The sequence below is a fragment of the Podarcis gaigeae genome (assembly GCF_964106915.1).
Source record: "Podarcis gaigeae genome assembly, chromosome: 8".
Classification (NCBI taxonomy): Eukaryota; Metazoa; Chordata; class Lepidosauria; order Squamata; family Lacertidae; genus Podarcis; species Podarcis gaigeae.
In genome coordinates this window covers 18936181-18957880 of record NC_139684.1, presented here as the reverse complement: position 1 = coordinate 18957880, position 21700 = coordinate 18936181, and the positions used below count along the sequence as shown (strand labels likewise).

General features: G+C 46.9%; 1 protein-coding gene across 2 annotated transcripts in view; it reads right to left on the bottom strand.

Annotated features, from left to right (window-relative positions):
- Window positions 1–222: 222 nt before the first annotated feature.
- The window catches only part of LOC310850756 (tyrosine-protein phosphatase non-receptor type 11-like), a 56548-nt gene continuing 35070 nt past the window's right edge, over window positions 223–21700 (bottom strand). For both annotated transcript variants that reach the window (XM_083752660.1, XM_083752661.1), the window contains exons 3-16: window positions 21261–21455; window positions 17197–17389; window positions 16245–16364; window positions 15938–16051; window positions 14577–14673; window positions 14152–14231; window positions 12096–12251; window positions 8098–8229; window positions 6741–6895; window positions 5975–6042; window positions 3989–4140; window positions 2666–2766; window positions 1642–1767; window positions 223–551 (exon numbers count right to left, since the gene is read on the bottom strand). In XM_083752660.1, coding sequence (XP_083608786.1) covers window positions 1683–1767; window positions 2666–2766; window positions 3989–4140; window positions 5975–6042; window positions 6741–6895; window positions 8098–8229; window positions 12096–12251; window positions 14152–14231; window positions 14577–14673; window positions 15938–16051; window positions 16245–16364; window positions 17197–17389; window positions 21261–21455 — 1648 coding nt within the window. In that variant the 3' untranslated portion in view covers window positions 223–551; window positions 1642–1682. The remainder of the gene's footprint in view (window positions 552–1641; window positions 1768–2665; window positions 2767–3988; window positions 4141–5974; window positions 6043–6740; window positions 6896–8097; window positions 8230–12095; window positions 12252–14151; window positions 14232–14576; window positions 14674–15937; window positions 16052–16244; window positions 16365–17196; window positions 17390–21260; window positions 21456–21700) is intronic.

Here is a 21700-nt window from a genome sequence, read left to right as displayed (position 1 = left end):
AACCCAGCCAGGTGGCAGGTGTATCAATAATAAGTTGTTGTTGTTAATTATTACTACTACTACAATTCTCTCCTCTGCAGCTCAGTAAACCCAACCCCACTGAGGAGAAAACCGTACCACACTCCATGCACAACAATGTGCTTTTGCCTCCTATTTCTGTGACGTTTTAACAACTTTCCCCTCTCCACCCCACACCACAAAAAAGGACACTCATTAGCTTACTGTGCTTATATATATATCTATATATCTATAAAAAAAACAAGTTAAAAGGAGATTCGTAGGTTCTATTACAGACATCCAGAGGCACTTGCAGATAAACGGCATCAGGGAATCTGTGCACGACGGGGGGGGGGGGGCGGGAGTTTGTCTCTCTCCTGAATAAGTTAGGCCAAGATTTGTTCCTAAAGCATAGACAGCTCCTCCCTTGACAGGTGGCATGCTGGGTCAATCTTTGGTTTTCTGTGCTGAATCCAAGGTTCAAGTGGTGAAAACGAGCAATAGGTGGCGATGGAAGGTTGTGGAGGACGTGCAGGTGCGACTCTCGGCAACCCCTAATATAAGGGCAGAAAAAAAGGGAGGGGGAAAGAGGTATTCACTTTATTTATTTGCTCTGAGCATTTGTACCCCACTGTTCAACCCAAAAACACTCCCAGAGCATCCAGCCTTCTGCTTGCTATCTCTCCCACTGAAGCATCTGCCCCCTAGATGACAGTGGAGGGGAGAGGAAGCCACAGCAGAACCAATGGAGGTTGCTCTGCCTCCCAGCAATTTGAACATCACAGAATTAACAGAGACAGAATAGCAAGTGTCTCTGTTTTGGTCATGCGCATTGCTTTGTTTTAAGGTCATGCCACCAGAGCTGTAGCTAGGTGATCTTCTGCCCCTGGCAGAACCGCCCAAATCGCGCCCCCTAGCCATGGACAAATCAGCTCTTCTTTCCGCCTCTCCTCCAACCGCCCCCCTACAACCATTCAATTTACCCTCTATTTAAAACCATTTCTTACAAGGCAAACAAGAGGCATCATCAGAGTTGCAAGTAAGATGTGGAACAGGGCCGGGGAGGGGGTGTGGCCGGTGGGGAGGGGTGTGGCCTGTGTGGAAGGGGGTGTGGTCTGCTGAGAGGGGGCGTTGCCCAGGGGGAATTCTGAGAGCTATGCAAGCGAGTCTGGAAGGGGCACATTTGATCCCATGGCCTGGGGTTCCCCATCCCTGATCTGTGGGCTGCAGTGGATACCATTTCCTTCTGTGCCCTCAAATATACAATGCCTGGGGCATTTGGGCAGAGAGCGTGGAAGAGAGGGATTGCAAAACGCCCAGAAGCAGTTCCGCTCAAACTGGATCTCCTTTTTCTTTAAAAAAAAAGAAGGCTAGACTATGGTACTACCAGTCATAACGTCCAAACCTTTTCAGAGAGTTTTAAAAACAAAACACCACTGAAAATGACAAGAAAACCTTTCAAAATGCCCCCTGCCTAAAATTTGTCTCCTGTGAACGGGGCAGTGAATATCGGGTGATGGGGAGGGGCAGAGGGGAAATCTCTCTTTCTCTACGGCATATGGAACAGGAACATTCCATGCTGAAACATTTTGTAGCAGATCCCACTGGTCCCTTAAAACAGTCTTAAACAGACAAACCACAGACCTGTTTTATAGCCACCAAGTACACGTCCCTCTCCGAAGCTGCTATCTCCCTGAGCTGCTTAAACCTGAGACCTTTGTGGCTTTAACGCTGAGGTTCTCGTATACGGAGGCGGATTCTTCGTCGACTCTATGGAAACACATAAACACAGAATTGTAGAGTTGGAAGGGGCCTAGTGGGGCATCTAGTTCAACCCTTGTCTTGCGCAAAACAGGAGAAAGGGGGCTGGAACACATCAACCAAGAGCAAACTCCCATCCTCCAACCCCCCTCCCCCCCAAATAAAAGCTTCTGGAAGCAGGGTGTGGAGAAGAGAAGTCTTGCAAAAACTAAGCCAGCTAATATGCCTCCCTGGGGCATCACATTTTGCATTTCTTGGGGGCTTTCGAGTGTTCAAAGCATTTCACATCTATTATCTAGCTGTAACCACATGGCTGTTTTGCTGCTGCTTCCCCTGTCTATGAAAGTATTCTCATCTTGAGAGGCAGTGGGGTGTAATGGGTAGAGTGCTGGAGGACCAGGGTTCAAATCCCCCTCTCGGCCACCGGGTGTGTGTGTGTGTGTGACCTTGGGCCAGTCACTGCCTCTCAGCCTAACCTACCTCACAAGCTTGTTGCAGTGATGGAGAGAGAGGTGAACCAGGAAGACACCTTTAATTCCTTGGAGGAACGGTGGTATAGAAATGTAACAACAAAATCTTACAGACAAAGAACTGAGGCAATGATTGGGTTCCTTAACAGTAATGTTTGCTGGGAGGCCTTTGGGCATGGAGGTGAACTGTTGGCTTCCCACCCTCCCAACATGCCAATTGGATCCTATGCTGCTCACAACAATTTGTATTTCTGCCCTCTCACAATTTCCTCTGGCATCCCCAGCTCTGAAAAGAATGTTCTCTGTAGCCAAAAATTTGCTCTGAATTCATGTTGGGCCAAAGCTTCACGTCTATGCTGTCTCCCCAACTCCTCCCCGCCCCCCGCCCCCCCGCTTTGCCTTCAAATAAGGCCCTCTTCCCCACAGCTCCACCTTACCCTGTCTGGACTCTTGGTGACGGGGGACGAGCTTTCATTCTGGGCTGCTCCATCGGCGGGTATCGGATATTCAAGTACTCTCTCTCCTTCCTCGTATTTCTCTGAAACGGACAACCGGACAGAACTGATTGGTTCCACAACTCCTCCAACCTTTGAGGCCATTTCTAAAATGTGACCTACTCTTGCTCAGAGTAGACCCACTGAAATTCATGGATGAGACTACCTTGGGTTCACTGGGCAGCATCCCACCTAGTTTTACTCAAGAGCAGACTCATGGAAATCACTGTGCCCAAGTTAGCCAATGTCCACCAACTTCCATGGGTCTACTCTGAGTAGGACCAGCACTGGATGCAACTGCGGCTGATGGAGGTTGGAGACCAGCAACTTTTGAAGAGCCGCAGGTTCCTTATTCCTGCATTTTAAAAAATGGCAGAGCTGTGATGGAGGTAGCTCAGGGAAATACAGGCAAGTGACAGTCTAGTTCAGGGATGAGGAGCCTACAGCCCTCCAGATGTTGCTCTCACCATCTCTGGCCATTGGCCATCCTGGCTGGGGGCTGATGGGAGATGAGAGTCTGGTTCCCCACCCCTGGTTTAAATACTTTCAGAGCAAACACCTTGGTAGTTGAGCTTGGAAAGCAATTGGTGACAGGAGTGGCCAGCAGTAAATCACTCCCTGCAAGTTGGAATTAACTCTTTATTGGCAAGAGCATGATGTGCACAGACTTGGCAGAGTGTCAGGCCTAATAAGCACAGGTCTTGCCCCATGGGTCAGTTGCCAAGACTGAAAGCCCCCACCTCCACCACAGCAGTCTAAGTCCTCTCCTCTCCAGGGTATTTCCTAAGCAATCAGAGACTGCATCTGCATGGAGCCAACGTCTCCTTTACCCATTTCAGCCCTCTTCTGGTTCTGGGAGAACAGGGAGGAGGGGAGCCGGTCGCAGCAGGAGTAGGAGACACCCATGACTTTTCAACAGCTGGACTCATCTCTGCCTCTTGGCATCCCTTCCCCAACATTCCTGATTCAGCTTCTGCCTCCGATTCTGGATTCTCTCTGCCACAGACTTTCCCAGCTCACTAAGCCCTGTTACCTCTTCAGCTTCTAACACTTTCTCTTCCTCCCAGACTTCTCTCTCTGACCACCCATGGTCATCCCACCACCACTCCCCAGTCTCTGAGCCTTCTTCCTTTCCCTAGCTGGTTCCTCCCACCATTCCTTTGCATCCAAAACTGGCCTGGTGCGATCCAGTCCCTGGTCCCATCCCTAAGCACTCTTCAGGTCAAAACCGCCCCTCTTTTGGTGGGCAAATGGGACGCCGCCTACCTGTTCCTCTTCCAGCTCCTTTTGTTCTGTGGCAATGTACTGCTGAACAGCCATGTAGACGAACTTGTACTGCGCTTCTGTTTGCACCATGCCAGAGCGCTGCCTCCGTACCATCTGGATGGTCTTGGGGATATCGATGTCACAGTCCAAGCCTATTTATGGGCAAGAAAGGTGGGGCAGCCTTAGGTCACATCTGCCCTGTACACTTAAAGCATGCGGCTTCTCCCCCAAAGGGTCCTGGGAACTGTCATCCATCAAGAGTGCTGGGAATTGCAGCTCTGTACACTACAATTCCCAGGATCCTTTGGGGCAGGAAGCCATGTGCTTTAAAAGTGTGATGTGGAAAGAGAGCATTTTTCCATGTGGCAGATTTAGAATTGGGGGTACACCCATACAGCGGGTGGCGCTGTGGGTTAAACCACAGAGCCTAGGACTTGCCGATCAGAAGGTCGGCGGTTCAAATCCCCGCGACGGGGTGAGCTCCCGTTGCTCGGTCCCTGCTCCTGCCAACCTAGCAGTTCAAAAGCACATCAAAGTGCAAGTAGATGAATAGGTACCACTCTGGTGGGAAGGTAAACGGTGTTTCCGTGCGCTGCTCTGGTTTGCCAGAAGTGGCTTAGTCATGTTGGCCACATGACCTGGAAGCTGTACGCCGGCTCCCTCAGCCAATAAAGCGAGATGAGCGCCACAACCCCAGAGTCAGTCACAACTGGACCTAATGGTCAGGGGTTCCTTTACCTTTACCATACAGCCAAGATGGCTTCATCTTAAAGAAGGTGTAAGAAAACAACTTATCCCAAAATTATTTGGTGGAAACGAATGTTTTAGGGAAAGGTATATGAGCCAAAAAGGAGATTATGGTGGACACACAGGAACCCCAGATGATATATTCATTGAATATTCACTCAGATTTCCTTGCACAATGCTTAATCAGTAGTCAAGGCCAGGGCCGGATTTAGGTTTGATGAGGCCCTAAGCTACTGAAGGTAATGGGGCCCTTTATATGTCCAGCTGTCCTTTGTCAACAACAAATTGTCACTGTTTTTCGTGTTTTATATATCCTATATGGTAATTTATGGACCTAATAGGTACCTAAAATAGGGACCTAAAAGCCATTTGCACATAACAAATAGGAGCCTACACAACACAAAACACTGTTGCTGTACATAGGTTTTATTTTATTTGTTTTTTATCTTATATTTTGGAAATGTACATCCAGTTGTTTTTTCCCTTTAAATTTTTTGAGGGGCCCCAAGAGAGTGCGGCCCTAAGCCATAGCTTGTTTAGCTTATACGTAAATCCAGCACTGGTCAAGACTATGCCCTGTCTTTACTGAGCATTCATCTCAATTTGTTTTTGGGGAGGTTATACAACAGAGGGCTTTCATCCCTTGAATTCAACGTGCAGCCTTAACAGTTACAGTAGATGATCAAATCCCTTCCGTAAAACAGTGACAGTCTGTTGGTGACCACTCTTGTGAGAGGCTCCAAAAGGCCAACTCATTTATAAAACGAGAATCGCGCCCAGGTGGGAAGTGTTAAACTTTCCCATAATGATGTAGTTAAAATTCAAGTTCCTTGTCCCTAGGATCATCCGGAACAATCTTGAAATCCCTTTTGGAACACAAAAAGCGGCTGAATGCCTAACTAACTGCATGGCAGCCAGCAAGAATGAAAGGAAGAGGGCAAGCTCCAAAGGAACAAGAATGGGGGCAAGCTCTGGGGTCAAGTCTGTAGTATAAAAGCTCACTGGTCAGGCATCTTCAGAGTTTTCAGCCCTGAAAACACCCAGAGAGCCAGTTTGCCCAGAGCAGTTAGTAGTTTGTGACCTAAAGCAAAGTTTCTCCGCTAACTGGTCGCCTGGATGCAGTACCAGATCACTATAAGCGAGTGCCTATTATTTACAAGACTGCATTAAACATTCTGCATGCCCCAGAACCTCCTTAGAATTTAAAGGGGGACAGAACCTCAAAGTTCTATTGTTTACCTTGCCTGTGAATAGTGTCCACCAAGATGTCTATCACTATGATGGTGCCCGTTCGTCCTATCCCGGCACTGGGGGAAGAAAGAGAGGTGAGAAGGGAAAAGTTGCCACTAGCCCAGCGCAGACATTAGCCCATTGGTCAGCCAAGGTGAGAATGGCTACAACAGGTACACGAAGGGCTGGGACCCCCAGGAAGTTGGTAGACTCCAGCTCGCATCAGCCAACTTTGACAACATTCAAGGAAGGGATTGGTGGGAAAATCAATCGCCCAACATTTAAACCCTTTTCTCTAGAGGGTTTAACGTTGAGATTACTGCCATTAAGGAGATTACAAGGCAGCCATAAAAACAGCGCCGATGGGATTCCTGACGCAAGGATCGTAATCCTTGTAATTATATGCCACCCCCCCCCAGTCCCACTGAACTCCAACCATCCCAGAATTACTGTTTTCTCCTCCCATCGCCCGTTCTTGACATCTTAAGATGTTCACATTCTCTCTGTTGGTTTATAATCTGTAAGGGAGGAGCGTAGATCCCCGATAGATAACAGAAAGTCCTTCATGCAACGTGGAACTATGGAACTCACTCCCACAAGATGGCTTTAAAAGAGTGGAGAGCCTAGAAAATCTAGAACATACAAACTGAGAGTGCTTTGATATTATTACTTGAGCAATCCATAGAAAATTCATTGGAGGAGTTCCGGCAAATGCCCAACACTGCCAACCTCCGCAGCCAGTTCAGCCAAGCATCGCCCCCTCCTGGCCACTCACCTGCAGTGCACTACAATAGGCCCAGTGTCCGGGACGCTCCTCTGGGCCCTGTTGACTTGATCCAGGAAGCCAAGGACTCCCCCCGGCTCATTGGGGACCCCGTGATCTGGCCAGCTGAAATACTGGAAGTGCTTGATTTGCCTGGGGCGCTCTTCCTGCAACATTGGAGAGGAGGAGGAGATAGTTTTGTAAGGCTAAATGCATATCCTGCTCTGAGTAGTGCAAGTCAGGGAAGAGAAACACAGATCTGCCTGGGTTAGGGAAATAGTGGCAGTGGGAATTGTTAAGCGTTATGTTAGGGACGCGGGTGGCCCTGTGGGCTAAACCACAGAGCCTAGGACTTGCCGATCAGAAGGTTGGTGGTTTGAATCCCCGCAACGGGGTGAGCTCCCGTGCTCGGTCCCAGCTCCTGCCCACCTAGCAGTTCGAAAGCACATCAAAGTGCAAGTAGATAAATAGGTACCACTCCGGCGGGAAGGTAAACGGTGTTTCCATGCACTGCTCTGGTTCGCCAGAAGCGGCTTAGTCATGCTGGCCACATAACCTGGAAGCTGTATGCCGGCTCCCTCGGCCAATAAAGCGAGATGAGCGCCGCAACCTCAGAGTTGGTCACAACTGGACCTAATGGTCAGGGGTCCCTTTACCTTTATGGGTAATGGGGTGATTTGTCAAGGAACTGGGGGTGGGGGACAAAACTAGGAAAATGTTTGCACAGGTACTGTACTAAACTCTGGCACAAAGGAAGTTGTATACCATGATTGCATCTTACACAGGGGTTCAGTCCAAGGGTTCAATGTATATATAGAAGCGCATATACACTCTCTTGCCCGACACCACTGATTCATGAACAGGGGTGACAGCAGGAGGCACATGGATTGAGTGGAGAAGATTCTGTCACCTGTGTGCCATATGCAAAACTGAAAACAGCTTGCCTTATGCTCCTACTTTGTATTATTTAGCTCGGTGGGCTTCTCTATTTTGCTGGTTGCGGGAGGAACGATCTGCAAGATCTGCAACAGGCACTGGAATCACAATGCAAACTGCTAAAAGATTGCATTGAGCTTGCAGCCAGCTTTGCTGAGACACACTCTTCTGAAGCTTCATTTTTCTGAAGGTGCTAGAAACTTTATATATATATATATTTTTTAAAGATCAGAGGGATTTCTGAATTCTGCAGAATTTTCCACTTTTCCCACACCCTTGTGGGGCAACAGTGTATACTCATTCCTGGGTCTTTCCAGGCTGGAAGGTAGGGAGTTTATCTACAGGCAGATGATCCAGCGAGATTAGACGAAAATGCCATCTCAAAGCAAACACCATCACATGCAAAAGGTCTATTAAAAAGGTGACCTCTCACCCTGTCCATCCGTGAAATCTCCAGCTCTCGGATGTGATAACCTTGAGCTTCTCGTTCACCAACATTCCTCACGCTGATGTAACCATATTCCTTGGCACAGTTTTTATCCGGCCAGTAGCGGAAACATTTATTCTGTGGGGAGAGAGAGAGATTAAATCCCATTAAAAGCAAAATTCCAGACTGCATCAACAAAAGGATCAAGGGAAACAACAGTGCCACTCTATTCTGCCTTGGTCAGAACCCCACCTGGCATGCTGTGCCCATTTCTGGGCACCAAAATTTAAGGAGGATATTGGAATGTGTGCAGAGGAGGGAGACTAAGATGATGGAGGGTCCAGAAACGGTGAAGCACGTGAACGTAAGCAGGTACTCGCTTGGTGTTAAATAAGGATCAGGCAGACTCAGCAATGGAGAATAAGAAGGTGAAGTTTATTGCCAGTTTGGAATCTCCTCCAAAAGGAACTGGGACCCCGATTGACAGAAATCCAGAGGTCTTTATACCTGAGCAGATCACAGCAAATCATAGATCATGAGACAACCATGAGGCAGTCACAATATTGTCAGCGAAAATTAGCCAATTAGCAAGCTTCTTGCCATGCTACCAGCTCCTGGTCAAGCACTGGTCAAGCACGGAGTTCTAGTTCTGCTTTCCGATGCTTGCAGTGACGCTCTGTCTAACCTCTCCCCTAGTTATGACAGGACAGGGAGTTTGGAGATTTTGTGGTTTTGCTCTTCCTGTTCTGTGGATTAATTTAGCCTGTATCTGAGGGGATTTTGTACCAGAATCTCTGATTCACATCTTCCCCTTGTCCAGGGTACACGGATGTTTGTAGGGGAAAGGTTGGCTCCTAATTTTGCTGTTTCAAGCAGTATGCAATTAGCTAAGGCACGGCTTCCCTTTGATTCAAAATGGATTATAAAATACTGTAAGGCCTGATTATGTGTGAGCATATATGAATATATTGATTACTGATAACTGATTTTATGGATAGCATAGGGGTAGCCCTTCTTCCTTGCCTCAACGGAGCCTTATGAGGAGCGGTTGAGGGAATTGAGTATGTTTAGCCTGGAAAAGAGGAAAGTGAGAGGTGATGGGATGGCCACCTTCAAATATCTCAAGTGCTCTCACATAGAAGAGGGAGCAAACTTGCTTTCCATCGCCCTAAGAAGCAAGGATGTGAACCAGTGGATTCAAATGACAGGAAAGGAGATTCTAGCTAAGCATTAGGAACATAGCTGTCAACTTACAGATTTGAAAATAAGGGACCAGAAGCCTCGAAAATAAGGGATCTGCAGCCAAAATAAGGTATTTTCCAAGCACGAGTATGTTCAACCTCTGAGCCCCTCCAAGCCAAAGGCAGAAAGCCCAGCCAGCAGCCAAATGAAGCCTCAAGCGGTGGTTCCCACAGTGCAGCAACCCGGCAAAGGGGACGCATCAAGGAAAACCACCGTCGCCTCTCCGCTGGGAAGCGCTGAGCAAAGGAGAGTCCCCAGGCAATGCAGCCGATTTGATCGGCACAAGGCATGCAAGCTCCACCCCCCAGTCGTTCTTAGACTCCTTATTGGGTGAGCAACGCAGCCAAGCAACACAGTTGGAGCCTCCCTCCTCCCTGGCCACAGGGAGGGAGGGAGAGGAGCTGCTTCCTTTGAAACCCTGGAAATTTAAGGGGCATCATCAATAAGGGACAGCAGCGGGACACAGCGCTGGGATAAGGGACTTTCCCGCCAAATAAGGGACGGTTGACAGCTATGATTAGGAAGAGCTTTCTGATTGGACAGTGCACACGGCTCTCCTTCACAGGAGGTGTTTAAACAGAGGCTGGAAGGCCATCTGTCAGGGGTTCTTCAGCTGTGATTCCTGTATTGTACAGGGATGGTCTAGAATTCAGTGGTTCTCAACCTGTGGGTCCCCAGATGTTGTTGGACTACAACTCCCATCATCCCTGAGCTCTGGCCTTGCTAGCTAGGGGTGATGGGAGTTTGTAGTCCAACAACATCTGGGAACCCTCAGGCAGAGAAAGGCTGGTGTAGGTGGCTCTTGGGGTCTCTTCCATCTCTACAATTCTCTGACTCTAATCAATGCAGATCTCCATGTGTTGCCCTTCAGCTAGGTCTACTATTTTCTGTGGGCACATGATTTGGAGTGATGTGGTATCTCAAAGCTGACGGAAGTTGTGGTTTCCTTTGTACATAACAGAACTTGCACCTCGTTCTCTTGAAATGAAAGCACCTTGTTTTTCCGGTGTTCCCAAATGCTTAGCTTTGGAGCATATGGAACAATTCCTCCTTGGTGTTCTCATGCACACCTTTCCCCAGAACGACTCCAGGAGCCTATTCTCACTGGCTGACTCACTTCCTTACTCTCTCTCTGATTGGCTCCGATCAGCCAAAAAGGGTGAGAATGGCTAAAAATCTTCCCCCTTCCATGCTGTGATTGGGCAAGCTCTAGGATGCTGGAGACAGGGGCCCTGTCTGCCAAATCGTAAGGGATCTTCAATTCCCACAATCCTGGACTGCTACATCACCGGATAAGACGGTCCCTTAACTATCTGTTATCCACGAATAAGGAGGGGAAAATACAAGCTTAAAGTGGTTGGTGGATGGGTGCGGGGCAGGCTATGTCTATAGGTCAAGACATTAATAGGCAAGATGTTAAATTGTTTTTATATGCAACAACTGCGGCAAGAGTATTATTAGCCCAGAAATGGAAACAAGAAGAAATTCCGATGAAAGAAGAATGGCAGACGAAATTAATGGACTATGCAGAATTGGACAAAATGACAGGAAAGATTCGAAACCTGAGGGACCAGATATTTACAGAAGATTGGAAGAAGTACAGTGGTGCCTCGCAAGACGAAATTAATCCGTTCCGCGAGTCTCTTCGTCTTGCGGTTTTTTCGTCTTGCGAAGCACGGCTATTAGCGGCTTAGCGGCTATTAGCGGCTATTAACGGCTTAGCGGCTTTAAGAAAAAGGAAACAAACTCGCAAGAACTCGCAAGACGTTTCGTCTTGTGAAGCAAGCCCATAGGGAAAATCGTCTAGCGAAGCGACGCAAAAACCGAAAAACCCTTTCGTCTTGCGCGTTTTTCGTTTTGCAAGGCATTCGTCTTGCGGGGCACCACTGTATATGAATTATTTGAAGAGCAACTGTAATCAACAAATTACGCTAGTAGGATTACAATAAGTTTTGTAAGGAGAAATATACAAAGTGTTACAAAGTATAAAAAGATAGAGATATTGGTTATGAGTTTGAAATGTAATAGGGAGGATAAGAAATGCATACTGAGAGATTAGATTGGAAAATTTTCAGACAGGATTGATGGAAGTCAAAAATTTGAATAATATGTAAAAGTATGTTTAATTACTGTTGAAAATGATAGGTTAAAAAAACTAATAAAAAATTATATTAAAAAAAAAATGATAGCATCCTATGAACAAGTTTCCAAACAGAGCTGGAGAGTACGAAGGAAGTGATTACGAACATTGCGATTTCCCTTTCTCGTTGTTGGTAATGAAACCAGCATTTTGAGAGGCAAGGCTGTTAATAAGGCTCTCAGCCAACGTGGCAATTACCAGCTGGCTTCTGTGCTGGCTCCCTTTCAAGTCTCCGTTTGAAGAGGCTGTTCAAACTCATCATCAGCTAATTATAACCCACTTGCTCTTTCTGACATGCAGAGGTGGGGACAAAAATTAAGAATAAGGGAGCCCTGGCCAGCTCATCCGAGCCGTTTCTTCAAACCGAAAAGGTTATGAGCCACAGCACAACTTCTGACACCATTGGAGCACCACTTGACATTTGGCCAGGGGGTAGTGGGAACACGTGTGTGGAAACTAGCCTATTCTGGAAAGGTAAAATTCGCATTTGTTGCTTTGCCGACTTTTGCCTCCGACTCTTTCCCTCCTTGGCAGGTGGCCCTCAGAAGGTTGCTGGGAAGGGAATGTGGCCCTTATGCTGAGAAGAAGCCCCCCCCCACTCCTGCAGTACTGATTGGCTCACCCTCCCTCGCTCCACTTCTTTGGTCGTCATGACAATGACGTGAGTATTCTCTTGGTAGACCATCGCCCAGAAGTCGTTCACTGTGGTTTGGAGGCAGCCCTGGGTGGCAATGTAGATTTTGCTGTGTTCAGAGCTCTTCCCGTCTTCAAGAACATTCTAGAACAGGGCGGGGGGGAGGGGCAGGGGGTGTTGGAAAGTAAGGGAAATGGGACACCCACACACACAAAAAGAGGTTGGTGAGTATAAGGAAGAACAGAAAGACAAGCACTAATGGATGACTAGCTTCGTTGTGCTCATTTAATTAATTTAAATTTATTAATTTCACCCACTGAAATCAGTGAACATGCCTAAGTGTGGTCCATTAATTTCAGCAGGTCTGCTCTGAGTAAAAATGAGTTTAATGTCACCCTAAATTATCGTTTCCCCCCACCCCATTTTAATGTATTTGTTTAATGATTAATTTTTGACATCCAAAGCTACAGCCTCTTTACTGTACAGACACATTTAAAAGGGGGAAAAACCTATGTAAAATAAAATACTAAATGAAAATGTTTAATCACCTCAGCTAATAAATAATAATAATAATGACGATAATGATGGTGAAAATAATAATAATGATGATGTTAGGGTCACAGAGTTCCCTGTACTACATGTGGGTTTACATTGCCTTGCTGGTCCAATAATTTTATAAAAGACTCAATTTTTCCAACAATAACAAAATCATCTGCTTGTCTGGCACATTAAACTTTTAAACGAACAGAAGCCAAAGTATTAGGCTGACATGATAAAAATACTTGTACAGTGGTACCTCGTATGTCAAACAGAATCCGTTCCAGAAGTTTGTTCGACTTCCAAAACATTTGGAAACCAAAGCACGGCTTCTGATTGGCTGCAGGAAGCTCCTGCAGCCAATCTGAAGCTGCGGAAGCCCTGTCGGACATTCAGGTTCCAAAGAACATACACAAACCGGAACACTCACTTCCGGGTTTGCGGCATTCAGGAGCCAAAACGTTCGACTTGCAAGGCGTTCAGGATCCAAGGTACAACTGTACACCCACAGCTGAAATGGTACCTGTTTAGGTTTAAAAAGTAGAATTTAACTAACTAAAAATAATTCCCATGACCCTCTGGGGGAAGCTAGGACCACTAAGCTGATCTAACTGAGCACCAATGTGGCATAGCAGTAGTTACAAGCAGGAATGGGGAACCTATCCCCATCCAGAAGTTGGTGGACTACGACTTCCATCATGCCTTGCTTTTGGCTGTGCAAGTTTGGGCTATTGGGAGTTGGGAGTCCAAAAGCATCAGAGGCAGGGCGGTCCAACACGTGGCCCTCGAGGCCTTTTTGGTGGCCCTTGGCAACATTTGACACACAAACTCTGCAGCCCTCAGCAGCCTTCCTGGAGCCAGGTAAGGGAGGCACTGAACTTTGGGAAGGAGGTGTGAGACTCTGGCAGGGTCCTAGAGTCTCCCCACCTCCTTCCCGAAGCCTAGCTAGTGGCTTCCCAGCACTAATTTCCCATCAAATTTTGGCACTGTGCGGGCTGTGGGTTCCATGTTGAAGTATTCTTGCGGCCCACTTGGTTTGAAAAGCTCGACTGCCCTAAATTAGAGTGTTGAAGTTGGGGGCTGGGAGGACCCAATATCTTATCTCTCTGCCCAGCTTAGAAAAAGAAGAAGTGTTTGGATTTGACATCCCGCTTTATCACTACCCGAAGGAGTCTCAAAGCAGCTAACATTCTCCTTTCCCTTCCTCTCCCACAACAAACACTCTGTGAGGTGAGTGGGGCTGAGAGACTTCAAAGAAGTGTGAGTAGCCCAAGGTCACCCAGCAGCTGCATGTGGAGGAGCGGAGACGCGAACCCGGTTCCCCAGATTACGACACTACCGCTCTTAACCACTACACCACACTGGCTCTCTGCACAAAGTAGTGCTGAGAACGAAAGGCCCTTTGTCCATGTTCAGAGACACCTGCTACTTTGCCACCCATTGCTTTGCAGGTTAAGATCAAGTCCTCTGGCCCTCCCCTCCCTGGCCTCAGGCCTTCTCTGCTCACCTTAATATAATTGGCATTGATGTAATCGGAACCTGGGACACTCTCATCTACGTCTCGGAGAGCCACTCGCGTCGTGTCAACTACACGAAGAGAGAAACATGGCATGATATTTTGGGGAGAAAATTGCAGCGATTCCCAGATGTATTTATAGGTTGTCTCCTGGATAACCCTCACAAATGACCATGCAAGGTAGTTTATGGCGACACAAAAAAAGTGCATAGCACACACACACACACACACACACACACACACCTCTCACTGTCCCAAGATGGTTAAGTCCGGATACAAATCCTAATCGCTCCACCACACCAGACCCATTGCTCTGCCTACTTTTCCTTCTGACTCCGCCCACCACTTGCACGCGGCCCTCGGAAGGTTGCCCTGGACAGGATGTGGCCCTCGGGTGAAAAAGCTGTGATGCTTACAGGGAAGGATGTTTTTGTAGCGGTTCTTCGCTTTGTTCTCTGCACGCTGTCCCTCTTTCCGGGGGTAGAGGAACTTGCACTCCTGCTGCTGCAGCATCTGCGAGGACAGAAACAAGAAAGGGAGAAAGCTTGAATTTTAAAAAAACACTCCACATCCGCAAAGTGCTTTCGAAGAGGGAGTGTAAACCTTGAAGTGAAATTTGTACAAGCTACCTCGAAAGCACGTCAAAGCGCAAGTAGATAAATAGGTACCACCCTGGCGGGAAGGTAAACGGCGCTTCCGTGCGCTGCTCTGGTTTCGCCAGAAATGGCTTAGTCATGCTGGCCACATGACCCGGAACCTGTCTGCGGACAAATGCCAGCTCCCTTAGCCAGTAAAGCGAGATGAGAGTGCAACCCCAGAGTTGTCTCTGCGACTGGACCCAACGGTCAGGGGCACCTTTACCTTTTTTTACCTGCAAGGTAGGTCAATATCCCCAGCACTGCAAACAGGGGGCACTGATGTATTAAAAACCACTAGTTGGCAAAGTGTAATATCAGAACTGGATTGGGAATCTGTTGGCACAGAGCGGAGCAGGAGGGGATCTCCTTTGGGTGAGACACAGAGGGGAGCAAATGGCTCACCCAGGTGAGCAATGGGGTGGGAACTGCTGTCAAGGCGATTTGGTTACATTGAAAACTGTTGTCCTCGCTCTTCATTTCCTCTCGCTTTCTCGTTCTTCAGGTTTCTCCTTTCCTTGTCTTTTCTTCCTTCTTTTTTCTCTTTTAGGCTAAAGTAGCTGCTTTATCCCAGCATATTATAAAAAGATACTTTGTCATAGGTATGTATTTTTGTGTATCTTTGAATAAGTTTCAATAAATATATTTAATAATAATAATAAAGGGAAACAGTTGGACTCACAACTGTTTAGTTCAGTTATATGACGGACTTGTTGATTTATTTGATGGTTTCTTTACTTTTTAATTTGCAAATCTAACAAAATTAAAAAGAAGAAGGAAATATAAAAAGGAAAAGAAATATTTCTATTTTTACTACTGTTGTTATTCTTATTCTTAACCCTCCATGACCTCACATTTGTTTATAGTTAAAACCTTTTTATTTCAGGAGGCCTTTGCAATCAAAAAATTTCTTTCTGATGATGATCTTTGTTCAAATTTCTGACATTCAAAACATTGCTCTACATTTTGTTTAATGAACATATATCTTATTTCTTGCTATAAGCTGCTTTTAGAGCTAGGTTGGTAAAAAGTAGGATATACATGTTTAAAATAAATAAAAACAGATGTGGTATTTGCCAAACTTGGGTTTTTTGTGTGGAGACTGTAGTTTTTGTTATCTAATTCTTGTTTTTTCTGTGTACCTCAAACTCCTCCCAGAAGCCTTGCTTGGCCTTCTCGCTGTGGTCTGCCATTTTGTTCAGTTCCTTTACCCGGTTCTCGATGTTGGCGGCAATGATCCGTGTGGCATTGAAAGGCTGCAAGACAGGGATGAACAGAAGTCAACCTCAAAACATGAAGGGCCAAGAAGAGAGAGAGGGGTTGAGTTGGGGTGGCGAGAACCAGAAAAAGGACATCCCTGGAGGACACAGCAAAGGCAGGCCCCTTCCTCAGATGGCTTCTCCAATCAGGGACAACTCAGTCCCACCTAAATAACTGTTGCCATGTTACCTGTTTCAGGTGTACAACTGCCCCGGACTTCTCCACCATGGGGTTTTTCTTGTAGTGCTCCACTAAGTCCGTGAGGGTGTCAAAACGCTCACCACCCCCAACGTCGTATTTTCCATCCAGCTGTGGGGGAAAGGCAAAGTTATGACTGCAGAAACAAACACACAGAGAGTGTGGTAGAGGCAGAACAAGATGTGGACTAGGACAATGTTGAGTCAAATCCTCACTCTCAGATCTCACCTTGGCCTAATTCAAAAGGCTGTGTAGTGCAGTGAAAAGCATGTTAGTCGAGGGAAACCAAAGTTCACCCTCATCCAAGAGGCTTCGCTAGGCTTTCTGCCTCTTAGATTTGTTGCAAGGATAAGACTTGCTTATTTTTTGAGGGCGGAAGGGGAGAAAGGAACAGTTTGTGCCATTATTTATAAATCTAATCTAATCCTATCTATCTATATACATATACATATATGAGAGCTGTTGGTTTGCTTGGCATATGAATCTCACTTAAGAAAAATTTTCCATAATGGTTCCTGAGATTAAGAAGCAGGGCTTTCGTCTACGTTTGGGTACAACTGGGTTCCATTTTGAATCAAGATGGCAGACCTCACCTCACAAAAGTGCACTTTTGTGGGGGGTTCTTAGAATCCCCAAGCGACACTGGATACGAGACTACTATTATAAATAAATAATAATTCAGCTCACCGCAATTGCTATTATTATTATATTTAGTGATGAAGGCAGAGCAGTTATTGCCATTTTACAGTCTTGAGAGTTCATTGGCTCTAAACAGGCAAATGGCAAAACCTTTCACTGTAGCACCAATGCCTGTCCATCAGCACAATGGATTAAAGCTCAGCGACAAGAAGAAACTTCATGTTGGATTCCCACCCCCCCCCCGGGTGGATTTAACTAGAAACCTCTGAGGAATGTCTGACAATCTGCTTTCACAACACCTTACCTGGTACCGGATCATGATGTGAGTCACCCGGGGTTTCCGGTCCCCCGTATCAGCTTTGTCCTCATTTGTCAGCACCGACAAGACAAAGTCTCCCGGCTTGCTCTGGCTGCCCCTCACCAGGAAGCTCCCGGGCTTGCCCTTCTCAGTGAGGAGCTTCTCAGCTTCTTTGCCCGTCAGGTGGCCGTGGTACCATCTAGGAAGGCAAAGAGCTTCAGGGAGAGAGTTTGGGGTGGTGCAGTAGGCCAAGAGATCAGGAGTTATGGCCAACTAAGTTCTGGGACTTAGGGATGCGGGTGGCGCTGTGGGTTAAACCACAGAGCCTAGGACTTGCCAATCAGAAGGTCGGCAGTTTGAATCCCCGCAACGGGGTGAGCTCCCATTGCTCAGTCCCTGCTCCTGCCAACCTAGCAGTTCGAAAGCACGTCAAAGTGCAAGTAGATAAATAGGTACCACTCCAGTGGGAAGGTAAACAGTGTTTCCGTGCGCTGCTCTGGTTCGCCAGAAGCGGCTTAGTCATGCTGGCCACATGACCCAGAAGCTGTACTCCGGCTGCCTCGGCCAATAAAGCAAGATGAGCGCCGCAACCCCAGAGTCGGTCACAACTGGACCCTTTGCCTTTACCCAAGTTCTGTCTAGAGTATGATTATTTATTGAATTTATATACTGCCCTATACCCAGGGGATTCAGGGCAGTTCACAGAATAAAATCAAGATATAAAACCACAAAATACCTAATAAAAATAAAAACAACAACCCAATAGCTGCCGCTGCCCCCCAGAAATTTTAAAAGGACATAGGATGTAAATCTGATCAACCAACAGCCTAGTTAAAAAGAAACATTTTTGCCTGGTGCCTAAAGGTGTATAATGAAGGCGCCAGGCGAACTTCCCTGTGGAGAGCATTCCACAGACGGGGAGCCACTGCAAAGAAGGCCCCGTTCTCGTGTTGCCATCCTCCGGACCTCTCGAGGAGGAGGCACACAAAGAAGGGCCTCAGATGATGATCTCAGGGTCCGGGTTGGTTGATATGGAAAGAGGCAGTCCTTGAGGTACTGTGGTCCTGAGCCATTGAAGGCTTTATAGGTCAAGACCAGCACTTTGAATTGGGCCCGGAAAATAATTGGTAGCCAGTGCAGTCGGACCAGGATTGGTGTAATGTGCTCAAACCGTCTTGCTCCGGTGAGCAACCTGGCCACTGAATTCTGCACCATTGAAGTTAATGGGCAGGAACACAGAACACTGATACAGAACCAGACCCCTGGGTCCATAGAGTTTGGCATTGTCCACACTGACTGATTGTCCGCATCTCCAAGGTTCCAGACAAGACTCCTTTCCCAGTCCTGCCTGGAGATCCCGGGGATTGAACCTGGACTCTTCTGTAGGCATAGCAGATGTTCTGCCACTTTCCTGGACCAAAGACAGTCATGGCTCTTAGCAACAATGGTAATGTTCCACCCTCCACTGTCAGAGGCAGTAGACCTCTAAATACCAGCTGTTGGAACTACATTTAATCATAGCTAAATTTCATATATTTATAGTCGATTTCAACAGTGTGAAACAACATGTTTGCTCAAGGACATGTTCCAGGCGGGGGGCGGGGATACTAAGTGTATTAGTTAGCATTAATATAGTAAGCCCGCAACTTGTGCACATTTAACTTGTGTGCATTCAGCACTTGGCAATTTTTTTTTTTTTTAAGGAAGTAGAAAGGGGGCGCAGATTAAAAAAGACTTTGGCAATCCCACCTGCTATTGCACCCAATGTGTTTTGACTATATGCGATTTTGGCTTTAGGCATGATGCTTGGAATTCAACCTCAGCGTTAAGTTACGGTGTTACTAAGGATACAAAGCGGAGCTGGAGAGGGGTGTGGCCTGGGGATAGTGGGTGTGGCTTAGTAGGGGTGTGGTCTGGAAAGAACCCCAAGGGCCATTCTGGCCTGCAATTCGCCTCCGTGCCTGCTTGTATCATGGGGGTGCAGGTGTATAAGGGAGAGAGAAGGCAGTCCTGCAAACTCCACCCCCTTTCCCTTCTAGACCCACCTACAGTTGACCAGTGGGCCTCACAGATGTGATGATACATGAGGGCTTTAGCTTGCCTCTTCATGTAAATTTATTACACACATGCCTACTTTATATGTGGTGAGCAGATACGGACAATAATAGTGATAGTGATAGTGATAGTGATAGTAGTAATAATAATAGCCTGTCCATTCTAAGCATAGGGGAGAAACTGATTATTTGCATTTTAGTGAGAAGATACCCAGTTCACACTTCCTGAACCAATTCACAAGCCAAAACCCAATAATATTTCAAAAATTCTATCTTCCCCGAATTTTGCAATGCAACTCTCCGTCCAAATAATGCATATACTGGGAGGGAAAGTGTGCTGCAAAATTGTGTGAAAATAACACAAGGAAAATGCATTACATGAGGAGAGAAGTTGCAGCAAAAATGTATATTATTAGTTAAAACTGGATATAATAATGTGTCCGTTAGGAGAAACTTGACATGAAAACGCTGGTGGATTTTCATGGGGTGGGGAGATCGCCAATTGCTATGGAAGAACTGAATGGAGAACTGCAAAAATGAGAAAACGAAAAAAAGCATAATTGTCAGATTCCTCCATCCTGACTGCACACCTGAGGTAGATACCAGCACTAGGCCTCCAGCTTGCCCCATAAGGAAGACCTCTCTTTCTTGTAAGCTTGAACCTCTACCCCTCCATCCCTAGATGGCGCCATCAGCCTATTTTGAGGAGTGACTCTCTTTCCCCGCACAGCAAAACAAACCCCTCAACATGGAGGTACTTTCTGCCCCTGAGTCCTAGAGGTTCCTATCTTTATGTCATCAGCCCTGGCTATGAATAAATGCAGGAATCAAGAGATAGGAACAAGAGTTAAGCAAACACGTGGAAACCAAGGCCCCATCTTTAAGCTGTCGTGGCTTCCCCCAAAGAATCCTGGGAGCTGTAGTTTGTGGATTGGCGTTGAGAGTTGTTAGGGGACCCCTATTCCCCTTATAGAACTACGATTCCCAGACCTCCCTGAGAAAACAGATGGATCGTTAAACCACTCTAGGAATTTAAACTAGCTTTTTATTAGTTTTTAGTTAATTTATGTGTAAATCGCCTTGAGACCACGGCTCAGAAAGTAATTAATAAATCAACGATTATGATGTTGATTTGTAGCTCTGTGAGGCGAACGGAGTCTTCTAACAATTCTCAGCACCCATAATAAACTACAACTCCCAGGATTCCTTGGAGGAATTGTGACTGTTTAAAGTGGTACAATACATGTATAATGCAGATGGAGCCCAAATTTGCCAACAGATCCAGGGCCCAGGCCTGGTATCGCCAAGCAGATGCCAGGACCTGCCAGAGACTCCTGCCCTATTCTCCTCCCCATTCCTTAATCTTCTTCCTCAGTGTCAGGAGGCTGCCATTTTTAATCCCCCACAAAGCCCCAGGGTGATTCTACCCCAGAGGCATTGTGGGAAATAAAAATGGTGCCCACCTGATCAGAAAGTCCTGGGTAAGCCTAACGGAGGTGTCCAAGTGGTACAGGAAGGGGCCCTTAACACAGCATGCTGAGAGCTGCTTCTATAACAGACATGGAGAACCTGTGGCCCTTCAGATAATGTTGGACACCAACTTCCATCATCCATGATCAGAGGCTATGCTACCTAAGGCTGATGGGAGCTGGAGTCTAGCAACCCCTGGAGGGCCACAGGCTCCCCATTCTCTGGAAGCCTGTGACCCTCTAGGTCAGGGTTTCCCAAACCTGGGTCTCTAGATGTTTTTGGACCACAATTCCCACCATCCCTGGCCACTGGGGTCCAAAAGCAGCTGGAGGGCCACAGATCCCCCATCCCTGATCTAGGAAGCCGCAGCAGAAACTATGATTCTTTGTATTTATACGACACTTGAGGTTCAAAGCAGTTTACACGCATGTTCCGTCTCTCTCACAACCACCCTATAAGGTAGGCCAGGACGGTGCTCAGGGAAGGTCAGTATGAGAACAGAGCTTGCAAACAGGGCTCGATCTGGGGCAGGAGCTCCTGGCTCACCTCTCTGAGGTGGGATCTTGGCAGTTGAGAGGAAACTTCAGCTCAATGATGTTGCTGTTCTTTTCCCGCAGGAGACCCTGCTGTTCGGTGTAATACTGGACCAGTTCTGCCAACGTGGCAAACTTCTCCCCGCCATACAGGTCGTAGTAGTCCCCGGAGTTCTGGATTTTGATGTGCGTGACTTCGTCATTTCTCCTGGAGCCGGAAAGCGGTTGCGAGCGGGAGAAAGAAGAGAAGAGAATTTGTAACGCTGGATATAAAGATAAACAAAAGCATCATATTCAGTGACCTATCAAACAACCAGCAAATGATGGGTGGGGGCAAATCCATTGCAGTTTCCCCCCCAACCTTAGGTTCCCTACATTTTCACATCTGTTTGTGAACTTTGTTTTTTTTTGGGGGGGTTAGAATCATGAAAAATGATCAGCATTTTAGGGCTT